This window comes from Pogonomyrmex barbatus, unplaced genomic scaffold (genome assembly GCF_055798465.1).
Source record: "Pogonomyrmex barbatus isolate J1 unplaced genomic scaffold, ASM5579846v1 scaffold21, whole genome shotgun sequence".
Taxonomy (NCBI): Eukaryota; Metazoa; Arthropoda; class Insecta; order Hymenoptera; family Formicidae; genus Pogonomyrmex; species Pogonomyrmex barbatus.
The window spans coordinates 167,170-184,156 of NW_028297118.1; the positions used below are offsets into that span (position 1 = coordinate 167,170).

At 42.5% G+C, this 16,987-nt stretch overlaps 1 protein-coding gene across 1 annotated transcript; it reads right to left on the reverse strand.

The window, feature by feature from the left end:
• Positions 1-15,732: 15,732 nt before the first annotated feature.
• Positions 15,733-16,635, reverse strand: LOC148936446 (uncharacterized). The gene is made up of 2 exons (XM_089078162.1): positions 16,171-16,635; positions 15,733-16,021 (listed from the first exon to the last, which is right to left on the reverse strand). Exons 1-2 carry the CDS (start codon positions 16,452-16,454, stop codon positions 15,934-15,936), a joined length of 372 nt encoding a protein of 123 aa, XP_088934288.1. The 5' UTR covers positions 16,455-16,635; the 3' UTR covers positions 15,733-15,933.
• Positions 16,636-16,987: the final 352 nt, after the last annotated feature.

Here is a 16,987-nt window from a genome sequence, read left to right on the forward strand (position 1 = left end):
GAAGAGAAGAGAAAGCGATCCGCTCCAAATCGCGGTTTATAAAAGGTTCCAAAAAGGTAGGAATATCTAAGGGCGTGATGAATTTTAGCGTCGAATTTAGAGGAAAGAGGGGAATGGTGATCTGTGGATCATAACTTTTTTTTTTGCTTGTGGAGTAACTTATATGTTTCGTCCTAACCAAATGGGAAAAAAACCGGTCGTGGGGATTAGAGAAAGATATATATATATATATATATATCACAATATATATATATATATATATATATATATACATATATATACATATATATACATATATATACATATATATATATATACATATATGTATATATATTGTGATATGTGTGTGTGTGTGTGTGTGTGTGTGTGTATGTATCATTGTATTATCGACGTGTTACTCTAAACACGTTATTTGCGATAAATATCATCACATGCCTCGGTAATCGAAAAGATAAGATGCCTGCCCGGTAAGCAGGAGATCCAGATTCGGTTCCTGACTGAGATGGTATTTTTTCGCAAAATGATTAGGAGTTTTTTCACGACTGGTTCATGGTCGGGCTCCGCCGTGACACACTCTCCCTTCTTATTTGGGGCTCTAATCTAACCTAATCTTTTTTTTAAGGTGGGGAAATGCCGTTAGGGCATCGGGACTTGGGACGTCCGCAAAAGAGCATACGCCCCTCTACCCACTAAAACCTCACGGGCTTCACGGGCGCAAAGTGAGGGTGGCCGGGGAACACTTGCAGTATACATCCCGGCCACCCTTGCGTCAAGGGATCTGGGACCTCACCAATAGGGGCATAAAGCCACAAGGGCAGCTGAGGCACAGAAAGTGCCTCAGCCACCCGTCACAACTACGTGTCGACCCGCCCCAAGCTTATTGTTCCGGGGCAGGCCTGCGTAGGGTCTGCTGGAGAAGAGAAACTTCTCCCCCAGGAGAGGGGGTAGAACCCCCCCTCACACCGGGCCCTCTTATCCGACGGGCTCTCAGGCGAACTGCCCGGGACCACTTCCATATCCACCGCATCGGCAGATCTCTGACTAAGAGGAACGGCCGACACGGCGGGCTTCTCGGCAATCACATCCCCAGCGGGATGCGGCAAGGGGGGGCCTAAATAAGAAGGGAGGGTGTGCGTCACAGCGGGGCCCGATCACGAACCAGTCGTGAAAACTCGTAATTATTTTGCGAAAAAATACCACCTCAGCCAGGAATCGAACCTGGATCTCCTGCTTACCGGGCAGGCATCTTATCCTTTCGACTACCGAAGCATGTGATGATATTTATCGCAAATAACGTGTTTAGAATAACACGTCAACAATACAATGATACATATATATATATTACAATATACATATTGTCGCGTTCGCGGCGTTACTTCCCGTGATCGCGATACTCGGCGGAGCGCTCTCGGAAAAGAAGAACACTGTTTTAAGAAAGACTCGCTCTTTATTAAACCAACGGTACAGAAACGCGTCCGGCCACCGCAGAATCCGGCCGTCAAATCTATAAAACAGTCGGAGAACGACGCGTTGCCAAGGGCCGATCCTCTATTCAAACTCTTATCGATTGATATTGATTATCTTTTAGCAGCGCCGAACGGAATACCGCACGGCCGCAACAATATATACATGTATTCTTTCGACGCCCCGCACAGGGGCGCAACCCGGGCCGCCAGTGGCGTGAGAGGACTTACGTCCTCTCACGTTACAGGAGGGGCAAAAGGATAGATTGCGACAATCCGCCCGCAGGTGCCCCTCCTGCCCACAATTATGGCAGCAGAGATCAACATGACTCGGACACCGCTGTTGCACGTGTGGGTCTGACACTGGAAATCGGAGTGGCCTATCTTTGAGCAGGTCGAGCCGATGCCCAGCCCAGGACAACACGTCGGCATTTCGCAACGCGAAGTGCGGCGGCAGCCGGGCATTAGGCCCATATAGTCCCAAAAGCCGCTCATGAACCTCGGCTGACCGGTACGGACATCGGCGGCATCACAGCCGCCTACCGCCGCAATCCGGCCAGCCACCTCCGTAGCCAACACGGACCGATCGAATCCGCTAATGCGGAGGTCGAACCTCCGCACGGGCCGACCGATCCGAACTGTCGGATCTCCTTCGAAAAGGACTCCCATGCGTGATGCCAATACGTCCGCGAGGGGACCCGCAGCAGCGCCGCCAGGGACCTCCATGAGGAAGGTCCCAGTTCTCGAGCGCCGAGGACAGATCCCATCCGGGATGCCAATCTCCTGAAGGAAGATGGCATCCCTCGCCCGGGCGATCACGTCCTCCAGCCTACGGTCCCTAGACACCGCGACCGAAATCGCCGCGGATCGGAGGACTTGTTTCTGGGCGGCGAAGAGGGACAAAATGCTCGCTCTCCTACCGCCCACGAATTGAGGGGGAGGAGGAACAGGCGGGGGAGGAGCTCCTCCAGCCGACTTCCCTCTCTTTCTCCCTTCCTCTTTCTCCCCTTCTCCACCCGGAGGAAGGAGGGGGAGGAGGCTTAGCAGCCACAGAGGGATGCGGCGGATCGACACCGGCTGAGGGAGCATAAGCCCCAGTCGATACCGGCGGAGACGCACCGCCACCTTTTTTTAGCTGATGGGCGGCAGCAGGCCGAGACCCTAAGGTCCTAGGCCCATCCCGTCAGCGGTTCCGGGAGGGTGGGACCAAGGTCCCACTAGAAGCCTGCCATTTTCTTCACCTTCTTGCTCTTGGAGGCAGAAGGGGGAGGGGAAGGAAGGGGAGGCGGGGGCAAGGTACCCCCAGCAGCCACTCTCCTGCCGCCGCGTCTGACAACAGTAGACGAAGAGGCCACAACGCCGCCAGTAACAGGCTCCGGGACGGGGACCGAAGGCCTCGCCACCGGAGAAACAACCATTTCCTCGGGGGGTGGGAGAGGGGGCGAAGAACCACCCCCAATGTCCCCCAATGGACCCCCCTCGACGTTCCCAACCGCCCTCCAAAGAGATAGGGGACGCAGGGTGGAAACGGGGCTCCTCTTTTCAAAGACCCCCATCCGAACAGACAGGCCCTGGAGAGCCTCGGTCTAACATCCGGAGGACCTTGGTATCCAGGGCTCGTTGCCGCGTTACGGGGGAGATGGGGCGGAAACCCCGATCATTCCCCCCGCTTCACGCCTCCTGGCCCAGAGGGAGACCAGATGCGGCCAACCGGGTGGCCACATCCCCCATGATACCCAGAGCCGGAGAAACGGAGCGCAAATATTTATTCGCGCTTCGCGTCTTCTCCAGCTCCGCAGAGAGTCGCTCCACCTCGTCCCTGAGGATACGATTTTCGTTGATCAGGGACGAGGCCCTACTGGGATCCCTAACGGATCTCGTCCGTCCCGCGGCGGTCCGGTACAAGGCATACAGTGCCTCCCGGAGAAGATGGTGCCTCACCTTCATTCGCCGCGAGACGGATCCTTGTAAGGAGGAGGACCTGCTAAGATCCTCCTCTAGATCAGCCAGCCATTGAGCAGCATGGGCCGACACTTCGGACGGCGCCATGTGCTCAACGAGCTGAGAAACGCGGGGAAACATAACATAACCTAACCTAATCTAACCTAACCTTTTTTTTATTAGAGAGGTAGAAATCTTCTAAAGATCTCCAGTGGACGAGCTGAGGAATCAAGTAGAAGGCACGTCGAACGAAAAGCCTCCCAGCCTTGCCTATCCACTAAAGCCATCTCTTTCACCGACCGACTGTTAGTGAGGAGGGGCTTTGGAACGTTGACATCACAACACATCTCGAGCCCCTCCCCATCTCCACATAACTACAACATATACATATATACGTCCAAGATAACCAACAAGAGACGAGAACACAAAAACCACAAAGAGTAAAAGAAACCACTAGGGCCAAGGCAGATTGACCAAGTTAGGCAATCCTTGTCTAGTCCTCTCGTACTCCTCCTTGACACCCATCACCTTCTCCGAGAATTGATGGAAGGCTCCCCATGCTTCCCCATTATCCAACAAGTGACGAAATCATAAAGGTTGTTGACAACTCCAATAACATCATAAAGTTCATTCCTTTCGTTGGACCACGAAGCACAATTAAATAACGTATGATCTGCAGTGTCTAAATCAGCCCTGCACCACTCACAGTAAGGATGGGGAGCCCTTCCAATTCTATGTGAAAACTCGTTGAAGCAGCCATGACCCAATAATTGTGTACTTCTAAAAGTGAGCGCCCCATAATCGCGTTTAATCCATTGTGAAAGTCTATCAAATAGCACAATCTATGATCCTAACCAGGTATGCGATCGTTAACATTATTAAAGGATTAACGCCACTCCGCAATGGCTAACATATCGGAGTCTGCACGCAATTGTCTTGCTTTAGGAGAGACAAAGTGTGACGTCCTGGAAGGTCCTGGTAAATCGGATGGAGCCGAAATCAACAGATCCTCGATAGCTACATTCACACGTTATTTGTGAGATTCTTTTCCATGGTTAAGAGGGTAAAACCTCAGGATTAGATACTGCGAAGGAAGTAGGTAATAGGAATGTCGAAATGACTTTTATTTTCAGGAAAGAGTTTTCGATTTTGGGAATAAGGAATAATATAATATCACATTTGTGGTATTTGAATTGGAATTTATTCACTGTTATAAATGATTTTTGCACTTATATTTATACTCGCATTGGCTAAATATATATATATATATATATATATATATATATATATATATAGATATATATATATTTAGCCAATGCGAGTATAAATATAAGTGCAAAAATGTAAGTACGCGTACAAGTGCGAATGCGAATATGAGTGTGAATGCAAAATGTAAGTGTTCGTAAGAGTGAATCGTAAGTACGTAATGGGAAATGCGCAAAGATATCGTCGCTTGAGGTTTTTATATGTTGCCAAAACATGGAAGTAGGGGTGACCTAAATTCCAATGTTATGATTCTACAGGTCTGAATAAAGCTTTTGTTAGTCTACTTTCATTATGAGTCAGCTATGATTCACGCGTTTAAGAACTTCTAGTTGTTCTTAACATAGTTTTCTATTGGTCGAGCCTACATTTGCTATGAGTCAGCGATGACTCGTGATACTAAAATATTATGGCGCTCTTGACATTTAACGTTGGCCTACTTTCGCTTATAAACTGATCATGAATCAGCGATGATTCGTGATACTAAAATATTATGGAGGCCTTGATATTTAACGTTGGCTTATTTTCGCTTACAAACTGATCATGAGTCACACTTGTGACCAAGTATTATGGCGGCCTTGACATTTAACGTTAGCTTATTTTTGCTTACAACCTGACCATGAGTCATACTTATGACTATTCGGTCGATCTATTTTTGTTTTCAAAGAGTTATACTTCGTTATAATAATTCCTTTCTTATAATTAACAAACATATAGTTTGCTTGAATTTAAGCTTTTAATATAAATATTAATCATCGCAATATCGTTTTAGATATATTTTACAATTTTTATAATAATAATGATTACATCGTATAATTAGTATATCTAAAATATATCAGTATAACTCTTTTTACATTTGTAATACATTATTTATTAAATGTTTTCAGGTACAAAATGGCTCTGATTGCGATTGGTTGAATCTTTAGGGTAGTTTTCCATGCATATTAATATTCAAGATTTTTGTCATAGCCATAGGATTAGTGTTAATGAAAAATGGTAGTAACAATAGTAACAATTATAAATATAAGTCTAGGATGAAGGTTTCTAGAAGTTGAACTGGTTTATATACGGAGATTTGCCTGCTGAACTGATTTAAATTTTTGAGGTAAGTGTAAGGAAGTTTATAATTGTTTAAATATCTTCTAAACGGTGCGAGTTAGATAGGTATGTGTAATGAAATAAGTTGCAGGATTTCCTGTGTGTTGTCTAAATCTTTCATAATAATTATTTGTTAATATAATAATTTATTTATTTATAAATTTTATTAAACGAAATTTAAATCATAGAATTTCTTTTCTGAGATAAAATATGTTTCTATCGGGGTTGTTTATATAATTTCATAAAGAAAACTATATCTTATAAGGAAATGTATAATGTACGTATATATGTATATGTGTGTGTGTGTGTGTGTGTGTGTGTGTGTGTGTGTGTGTGTGTGTGTGTGTGTGTGTGCTTTCATATACTCTTAATTTTGTTTATATCTTGAGAATTAAGAATCGTAGCCACAAACTATATGTATGTTTTCGAAAGGATTTTCGATGAAGAATGTATTTATACAGGGAAAATATATCTATATAAGGACAACAAAATTTATTCTTGAAATAAGGATATGTATCAGATGAATTGTTGAATAAATATTTTGTCGTGGATTTTGTTATACTGTCAATATAACTTTTATTCCTTATTCATATTCTTTCTATTGTTATTAATTTTGTTATTAATTTTTATATTTATTATTAAAATGGAACAAAAGTGAAAGGTTTGATGTACAAAGGTTTTCTTTGTTTCTGAAGTTATATTTGACGATATAAAGAAATTGGTTGATATTTTGTTATTTATATAATTATATGATTTTGTTTATTAATTGTTAATAAAAATATTACAATGTACCGGTAATTGTTTTATTATAGTTTTCGTGCATTACGTGGGCGAGGTTATATTTCCTACATTTGTTTTTTATTCATTATTTACTATTTATATTAATTTGTTGAGATTTTGTTGTTAATGTTGTTTAGATAAGGAAATGCTTAGATAAGGATGCGATATTAAGCTCTATTTTGTTTGTTACTTTACTGAACCGTCTGGAGAAGTGATTTTGGTATGTTCTGTTTTTTTGTTAGTGAGGTTCTAGGGAAAATTTACTAGGAACATTAAGGCTGTAGTAGCGCCATAAGGTTTATGATAAGGAGCGGCCATTTTGTATAAATCTTTAAATAATTTTAAGTATATTTTTTTATTAAATGTATAGGAAAGGTTTGACGGTGCTGTCTCCTGACACAGTTAGTCATAAATAATTAAAAATTTTGAAAAATTTACACTGAACATGATTAGAAGTACTTTCGGCACTGGGACGTGACACGAGGATTCAAAAAAGGCTCTTGGCGAGCTTTATCCAATCTAGAAGACACACCAGCAGTTTCAGAAGAATTATGCATCTGCCTAGTATTATTGGAATATCGTTCTTCAGTCCTGGTAAGGAGAATACATTTATGTTGACTAATTTCTGCTTTCATTTTTTCAATCGTGTTACGTAGTTTATTATTTTCTTCACGAATTCTTTTTATTTCTTCACGCATTTCTGTGAATTGTTCTCTATAATAAATGACATCTCCATCTCTTTCAGATGATGCTCTGTAAAGTAATTCGTCAATACCGCATCTGATGTAAGCCAAATTAACCTTCATCCTAGCACTTACGCCACCCTGGAGAGAGCCCTTGCGCAATAGGTCCGTGTCAGCCGCCCATTCAGTAGTACGAATCGCCACATCAATCGCAGAGAGCGTTCTTAGATCCTCCGTTCGCCGCGCAATTTCATCCTTCCATTCTGGAGTAAGTCTACTTCTATCTCTATCAGTTGGAGGTGATCGAATCTTCCTTTTTCTAGGTCTCTTAGGAAAAAGACCAATTGAATATCTAATACTGAGATATGTTTGAGATCTCTGGGATCGGGATCCCTCATCCTCTGAATCTTCAATTACGATAGAGCTACCAGCAGCAACATCAGTTGTACCATGCGACGAAGACGCTCTATCAGCCTCAGTCATTAAGGTACGTTCTCCACGTAGAATTACGTCAAGATCAGAGACTAGCTTGTAATGAACTGCTTGCCAGTTCAGGATTGCCAAAAAGTGGATTAATCTGCTCCACAGATCTAATCGTTGGGCCCGCAGCCTCTTTCGTCAGATTAATTGCAGCTTCCAAGGTCCCCCCATAAATTGACGGGGCTCCGGAGGCAAGAACAGACCTACCGCAGTCACGATCCTCCTGAGAAGATATCTCAGGACTCAGGACCCTTTTCAATCGCATGCCCGTTGCTAGATGACGACCGAGGTAATGGGACCGGGTTAATCCACCCCTGCCGTTCCCCAGGTATCCGAGTCTCTGGGGGTGACTTATTCTTTTTCCATTCCATTATCATAAAAGTTAAGTGGTTTGTTTATAGAAGTAACTGTCTCCTGTCCCGCCATACAATGTAGACTGGGAAGGACTACACCGTTCGTCAACATAGAAGGCCATCCAGCAAAAAACGAGAAGTTATTCTAAAAATGGTTTGACTACTGTCACGAATGACGCAACGTATTTACGTCCGGGAGAAATTGATTCGATTCTATCGAACAATATTCATACCGGGCTGTATGGGGGAAATTACGTATAAAAATTTTTATTTTGGGTATGGTAAGGAATCTCGAGCGGCAAAGGTTCTGGATTAAAATTTTGCAGCGATTTTAATTAATGAGTAAATGACAGAGATCTCGAGGGGCAAAGATCTTGTTGGTTTAATCGGGGGACTTTAGTTGTCTCGTCGAGTATTTTGTCTATGTAAATTATTTAGAAAGAAACTAAGACTTCTGGAGAAAATAATTTCATGCGATGCTGTTATCGACGTCTATAATTGTCGGATCTGGTAGTGATTCAAACGATTTGATTTTCTTCTCGTAAATGGTTTAGAAAGGCAATGAAGGCGTCTACGCACGCGCCGCAATTGTTTAGTTCGCGACAAATGGACAATTCGGTCGGGCAGTGCTCGCACGTTCGCAGCGATGAATTATTTTCGATATGGATGAAATGTCTTAGTACCAATTAAAATTGTTGTTCAGGATGAATTCGTTCACAGTCTACCTTGCACTGATGGCACAAGAGTCTTGCGGCGTTATAATCACTGGCAATATCGAACAACCCCTAACCGAATTCAATAATGCAATGACAAAGACTTACACGATGCGTATAAATTGCGGCAGAGGAAGTTTTCGATTTTTGCGGTCTTTCGAGTCATTCCCTGCACATTTGCGGTTTTCTAAATTCGAGTGCATGCAGCAATAATATCTGTCCTACCTTTAGTAGTAATTATAGAGAATATCACTCCTGATTTCCATGAATTTCTTCTTCCGTGGATCGGTAGCGAGCATCCGCAGTGGCGGCAGTCTCGGAGTACGGAAGGTGATGGGGAGCTTCCACGTTGGAGGCGGCCTCGGTGACCAAAAGCTTCCGGAGAATAATTGTTCGTAGTTTTTATCGTAACTTGACTCGACACCAAGCAGGTTTTGCAAATGTCGAGGAAGTCGATCGTTCAATTTATTAAAGAGTTTTTTCAACGATTGCTTCCGGCCTGAACGGTGAAGGCGATTCAATGGCGTCGCAAAGAGATCTTACTGTAATAATTCATTATGAATTTTTATTTCGTGACTCTAAGCTGTGCTCTTGCACAGAGGAATGCGCTCGGTGACGCAAGCGTTATCTGCGGTATGTTATGTCTCACGGGTGACTCTGTAGTGAGCGCCGCAACTCAATGCATCATGAGAACACAATATTCCGTATTAATTTGCGTTTATTTTACGCATTATCCACGATTCCGACAAGGAATGTTGTGCCTCGCGGGCGACTTTCAGGAGCGCCGCATGTTTGGTGTTTGGTGCATGCATGAGTACACGAAATCTTGATAACTAAAATATAATTTGAATTTGGAATTTAGAATAGATAAATCGTCGTAGTTCCTCGTCGAGGCACCAGCGTGTCAAACACGTAACAGCGTCAATCCAGATGATCGACACAACGAACTAATATGTTTTTATTCAGGTTCTTTAATTTATTTAATGTGGTTTGAAAGATCTCTTTATCCTCGCAAACTCAGTCGTTTCGTTCGTTTCGCTAGGATAGGATAGGTGGGATTCGCTAATAATCACTCACGATTCGATTTCCACTTCGTATAATTGAGATTAAAAATGAATTGATAATAGTACAAATTACAATATTAATGACTTAACCGCACTAGTCTTATAAATAGAGTTGAACAATGGTTCTTAAAATTAGAAAAGATCTCGGTGTAACACACTAACGTGCCGAGAGTTGAATTGAATTTAAAGTACTCGCACCCTATCCTAAGAGAGGATGTGTTCACGAGCCAGGAACTTTCCCGGCTGGAGACTCGATGTGAACTGACCGAAGGAGCCTCTGCACTGCTCCCTCGTTTTCGGCGGCTCGAAGTGCGGCGGTGCTCTGGTGGGAGCGGCGGCGCTTGCGTGGGAGGCGCTGATAGTAGGGCCCCGGTGGTTATGTGGGGGATACAAGCGGCTCCCGTGGTAGGGATGTTCTTCATCCAGGGACGCATCACGTCTTTTATTTTTAATATATATATTCTTATGTATACGCTTTAATAAATGGAATTGAACGTAATAATTAAAATTTTATATATTGAAATTGTTGTTTTTAAAGTATGTCCACGCGTTTCACGTGACACTTAGAGAAAATAATATCATGCAGTCCTATCTCTGCATCTATGTTAATAACGGTAGGATTTGGCAGTGCATAAAAAGAAGTATTTTCTTCGCGTAAGTATTCTAAGAATGCCACAAATGCTTCGGAGCAGGGATCGCAGTCGGTTACCTCACGCCAGAAAGCCAATTTAGTACCGCAAAGATTACAGAGCCTTTCTTTCTGAGTAGTCCCAACATTAATGTAATGCCTTAAGATAGCTGTAAATTGTGATGGATCATAAATAATAAAGAGATTATACCGGAGTTTCTAGGCATATGAGGTTGGCGGAATTTGTATCGGTAGCTATGCCAGCAAGACCATATCCGAATACAAGACTACATATCGAGAGATACTTATTTGATGATTAAAGACGGCGGCCGAATGTGTTTTCCTTTGACGTGAGCCTTCCGATTGTCCTCTGCACATAACGAAATAATTCACAGATAGAAATTGGAATTCACCTACCTTTACCCCTTTCGTTGGCCCGGTTCCTGGATTCGGGTTTTTAATTCTCGTTGTCGGCCTGGCGGGTCTCGGGATGTACACTAGGATGCAGAGCGTCTGGAGGCGACGTTGCTGGATTCGGGGGATTTAGAGCCCACAGGCTATTCTTGAAATGTCCTTCGTATTCTGGTTAGTAGACTTCTTCGCACCCGAGCAATTCACTCAAATTACTGGTGAGCGCGGATTTAATTTCATATAGAGTTCGACGAATCGCACGCTGACGTCCGGCGCGGTTTTTGTGTTTATTCGGCATCGAGAGTGACCATGAGGGGAAATGTTGCTTTCCTTACAAATTACGAATAAAAGATTAAGCTTTCTATCACGATAAGAACCTGTAGCCCTCTGTGGGGAGTAGTGCGGGTGGACGCACAACTTGCTAGCCAAGAGGCGGGACAGGTTGTCAAATATCTTATAATTTGGCGAATTAAAATGCGTGAGAAGCGATACCTCTCTTGGGGAGTAGTGCGGGTGGACGTACAACTTGCTAGCCAAGAGAGCAAGCACGGCTTCCCGGGTCGTTTATTATTTGGTTAAATTACGCGTGGTCATTCGCGAACTCTGTCGATTGTACGTTTCGCTAGGATGGGTGGAGGATTGGGAGTTATTAATTGTTTGACACACACCAATCACTTTTTACTTATATATTGTAAGGTATTCAAATACAAAATTAATTGATACAAAGATTGATTAAATTATAAAACACGTTTAAAATTAGATTTATAAGAGCTTGAATTTAAACTGAGTGACGTTAGATTCACTAGCATTACGATAGAATTGGAATTGATTTGAGATTGGATTCGAGTTACTTCTTAATAATAGAATTGGAATCGAACTTTCTTAATACTAAAATTGGAATCGAACTTAATACTAGAATAGAAGAGGGAGTTCACGGACTGGAGATCCTCTCCAGTCGGATTCGCGAGATGAACTGCCTACAGTCGGCCGTGCATTGAAGTGCTTCGATTCGGCGACTCGAAACTGCGGCGACGCTATGGTGGGGTGTGCGCTCTATGTGGGAGGCGCTGGTGATGGGGATGCGGCGCTCGCGTGGGAGACTACAGAATTGGTAAGGGGCGTACCACATTGGCTTTATTCCATGTTACAGAGGAAAATAATGATTTTGAGGTAGAAAAACAAAATTATTAGTTAATGTACTTATTCCGACGTGACACCCCTCCCTTATAATAGAAATGGAGGGCACTCGCCCGACATTTCTCATCTTAACCCTAAGTACAAAAGGTATAAAAGTAATATCATAAATAATCAAATACTAGCTAAGAAACTACCTAAAGATTTAGGAGATACAAATTTTACATTACTTTATAACAACGCTTAACTTAGTATTTCTTACATTCGTTCGTTTTCGTGGAGATATTTTCGCAATTCTGTGTACGATTGTTCCGGCACTGTTTTCACTTCACTCTTTTTTTTGAGGGGTCGGCACTGATGCTTCTTCTTGCCGTCTTTCTTCCTCGTTCGTTACCTTAGTCTTGCTGGATTTTCCCAGGAATAGTAGGAGGTGAGTTACCGATGACCAGATAGCTCCGATTAAATGGATACTCCAGCCATAGATCGAGTGTAGAGCATAACCATAAATTATTGTGTCCACTAACAGTTTAATAGTTCTGCCAATTATAAATAATGCCAAGACGCCAACGCTTGCCGATCCAAATGTGATAAAACCATCCCAGAGTTTTCTGCCTGCGTTCTCTGCGATATGGTCTAGTGAGGCTTCGTCCAAGAGGTTAAGCATTGCTACAAATCCCTTGGGTATTTCTCGGCCACGCGCAATTGTATTAAGCATCGAGGGTTTCTCTACAGGAAACATAATAATAATGTGATCCCTGAGTCGATTCAGGTTTTCAGGTGTGTAGATCCCACTGGTGGCTAATGCATCAGGGCTCACATACTTCCATGAAGATTTGATGAGTGGTTGTATGGTTGGCGGAGGTAGCGATTTTGTTATACTACCTGTCAATCTGTACCAGGTAGTATCAATCTTGTAGAGATTGAGTAGCAGCTCGTTGCAATCTTTGGGTGTGCCCGTTTTCGAGAGGATATGAGATCTTGGTTGTAAGTATAGCGAGTGATTTCGATAAGTCATTGGGAGTTCGTTGTAGCAATTGTCGGTGCGTCGTAGTTTACAATCCACCGGCATTTTATTATGAATAACTTCGCCGGCAGTGTATCCCAGTGTTTTCATGATTCTGAATGCCACTTCGTCTGGAGCGATGCTGGATAGTGAGAAGGCGTTTTGCAGGATTTGTTTCTCTAGGGCACATTTCTGTTCCATTATATCTTTGTACAATCGTGTTAGTTGTATTTTAATATGCTTCTCGTATACAAACTTAGAGTTGACATATGAGAAGATATCTAGATTGTCTATAGAGGTTTTAGTTTTAGACTGGAAGGATCTTCCAGGCTGCGTCTCGAAAATGAGAAGTTTGGGGTGTTCTGTGTGGTATAACTTGTATCCGCAAAGATTTGTCTCTGTAGTTTTGGCTAATGCGAAGGTAGTATCCTTGATGGTCACTATATGGTATATACTTCGGGTGCTTGCTCGTATTTCTTTGGTGATAATTTCGTTGCTGTACCCTCGTACGAAATATCATATTTGTTGAAATGGCAACCGTCTGTGTAGGGGAGATTCCAAAATGTCTCCGTGCCGTCCCAGTCATTGCAGCCTCCTTGCGCTGATGGACACTGGGTCCTGAAGGCAGATTTACTTTACTTATCGATCTTTTAAAAGGCATCGTAAATGTGCGTAGAGTTATTTCGACGGCGGTTTGCACCACAACGTTCTCCCAAGTTCCGTAGCCGTCCGTACATTGCGTGCCTGTGCAGCGACCATCAGTAAAGGCTTGTCCTGCCAGCATTACGCTGCGATGGCGTTATTTATTAGCCGGTCAACGAAAGCGGTGCCAATGGCCAAAGACCCGGTTTCGTGCATCTTCTGGCAGTTGTATGCTCCAATTTCCTTTACATATTGTTTTCGACCCTCGGTCACTATTGAGACATATGAGTGCATTCTACAGTAATATATTGTTCGGTCGATCTTAACATTGCACTGGTATGCAGAGATTGTCTCGTATTCGGCTATCTAAAGTAGTTGTATATGAACGGATGTTTTGACTGGTTCGATATCTTCCACGTCGCAATCTCCTACGTCAAGGAAGGAGAGAGTGATAATGTTGAGTCCTGTTCCGCCACAGTCATATCCTGAAGTCGTAAACTGTTGCTGGTAAGAGGATGCAGGCGATGGTAACGATTATCGACATGTTGATTTGTCTGGGGTCGGTCGATAACTGACTAGAGCAGCACACTCCTTACTCCTCGAAGTGCCGTCTGGTGGGGTTCCGATTCCCTGGTCGCTTTAACTTATCTATTGTGTACAACGTGCGTTTTTCCTGATTTTAACGCAATTCTTACGTTATTATTTTTGAAAATCTCTAATATCTTATGCGGGCCAGAATAATGGCTGGTCGGACAATTTATTCTTCCTTGGTTCGTTAAGTAAATATACCTGATCGCCTATACCAAAGTTTCTCTGCAATGCTCGCTTGTCGTAATATTTCTTAGATTTTATTTTAGCGTTTATTAAATTACGTCTGGCCATTGCCTGAACCTCGGAAATTTTATTATATAATTCCGTTAGGTAACGCGTATAGCTTTCGTTTTCATTGTCGTCTGGCGCCGGTTCGCTAGTAGGGGTTCTCGCTAACCTACCATAAACTAACTTACATTATTCACTCCCCATAAACTATGGGGAGTGAATAATGTCCCTTCGTGTACGCTGGTGTTATATGAGAAGTTTGCTAGCCTAAGATGACAATCCCAGTCGCTGTGTTTATTTACAAATTATTTTAAGTATTCCCATAGAACTTGATGGGATCGCTCGATGGAGCCGTTCGATTGCAGTCGGTATGCATGTGGTTTTATAATGTTTTATCCGGAATTTTTGTGCAATATTTCGCATTAGATTATTAAGGAAATGTGTCCCCAGGTCTGTCAGTAGAGCTTTCGGGGCGCCATGAATACATATGAATTCGTTAGTAAATGCTTCGGCTACGTCGATTTCCGCGGGGTTTCTTAAAGGAACAGCTATTGAATATTTTGTCAATAGATCTTGAATAGTTAGAATATAAGAGTTTCCGGCGGAGGTTGTCGGCAACGGTCCTATAATATCCATAGAAACTTTGTCAAACGCCTTATCGGGTGTATCCGTTAGGATCATCGATTATCTCGGTTTTATTCGGACTAGTTTCTTTATGTGGCATTCCCGACAGTTGTTTATTACGTTCTGTATCTCGTTTCATGCCGAACCAGTGATATCGCGTTTTTAGTCGATTATACGTTTTATGTGCATATAGTTATGCCTTTGTGTCCGCCCATTGCAGAGGCGTGGCATCTTTAATTATCTCATCGCGGTTTTTGTTATCAGGTATACTGGTTAAGTTATTGCAAATTGTGATTTTTGTCTCTTCGTTCCAGAAAATATCCCTGAGCATTCTATATATTGTTTTCCATTCTATCGTGCCTACACTACTTTTACAGATCGATAATGTCGCTAAGTCTAATTCTCGAGTTGCGTTGACTAACGAGCCTATTGCAGTTCGGAGGGCTTGCATCTCTCTTAGCGCAGAAGTTCCCCTACCTTGTTCAATTACCACGGCGATTATGTAACGTTTTTTATCACGTATTACTTTTACTTTTCCTATCGATAGTTCATCCAGGATGGAGGGATATCTGTTATTTTCCTTTAGATCGAGTGCTCCTTTGTCTAGGGGGTCACCGGTTTGTGAAACGAATATCGCCAAATTATCTTTTCTCCATGACAATCGTTCGTTTGTTTCGTTTAGAAATCGTCTCTTACGTTCGAAGGAGGTATTGACTCTGTCTACCAGCGGTTCGTTTTCAGAGTCGTCGTCGGAGCCTGTCGTCATTGTCTGAATCTAGTTCCGTGCTCTCCTTATCGCTCAGTGGAATGTCGGCATGCGATCCTTCTGGTAATTTAATAAATACATTTTCTTTTATATCCCCATATAAAAAGGCCCCAGTGACATCCATCTGATGTATTGGTAAATTTAATTTTGTAGCAACTGAAACAAATAATCTAAATGTTGACAACTTAGCAACAGGTGAGTAAATTTCATGCAAATCTAATGTATCATTCTGTTCAAAACTTCTGGCAACCAACCTAGCTTTATATTTAATAGCATTATCAAGCTTCTTTATTTTGAATACTCACTTACTACTAATAATGTTTTGATTTTCAGGTACTTGACACACTGTCCATGTATTGTTTGCTTTCAGAGTCTCGAGTTCTTGTTTGACAGCTTCTTCCCACTGACAGGCATCACTTCTCTGCATAGCTTTCTTATAGATTCCTGGTTCTGTTTCTGCAGTGTAGACATTTTGACAAGTATAGAATTGTGTTGGCTTCCTGACACGTGTGGTTCGACGAGGTGAAGGTGGCTCCTGTAACGTCCGGAGAGCCGCCATATATTTTTTCTTTTTCTTCCTACCGCGCATGTAGTATCGCCTTAATATAATTCACCGCCGGGCCCACGACCGAGAACGACCATTGGCTCCCCTGCCGTTCCGCCTAACATGGCGCGCCCCACCATTATTATGCTACATAGATGTAATATTATTTTAACCGCCTTCTTCGATAATTATTGGCATTAACATTTAATAACACATATTCGATTATGCTAACTATTTTCCTAGCCATAACCAATAATATTTGCTATAATACATGAAAAGTTTTATAATTATACTTTACATATAATATTTCTTAAACATATCTAAACATAATACCTATATTAATAATAAGATTATATTAATGATAAGATTATATTAATTATATTAATGACATCAATATTATTAAATTAATCAAGCACAAGATATCAATATTACAATAACGCCTACATCATTGTTAACGCGCATCATCTCCTGCCAGCCGTGTTCTGATTGGCCGACTAATGCACGACATAGACATATACATCTAGCTTAGCTATACAACCCGCGCCACGCCAGCGCCACGTGCGTTGGCGTATCCACGC

Excerpts from the sequence above, each read along its gene's own strand:
- LOC148936446 (XM_089078162.1), bottom strand. The coding sequence starts at position 16,454 with ATGCGCGGTAGGAAGAAAAAGAAAAAATATATGGCGGCTCTCCGGACG. Across the intron at positions 16,022-16,170 it reads CAAAACATTATTAGTAGTAA|TTGCTACAAAATTAAATTTA; the intron begins GTGAGTATTCAA and ends TATTTGTTTCAG.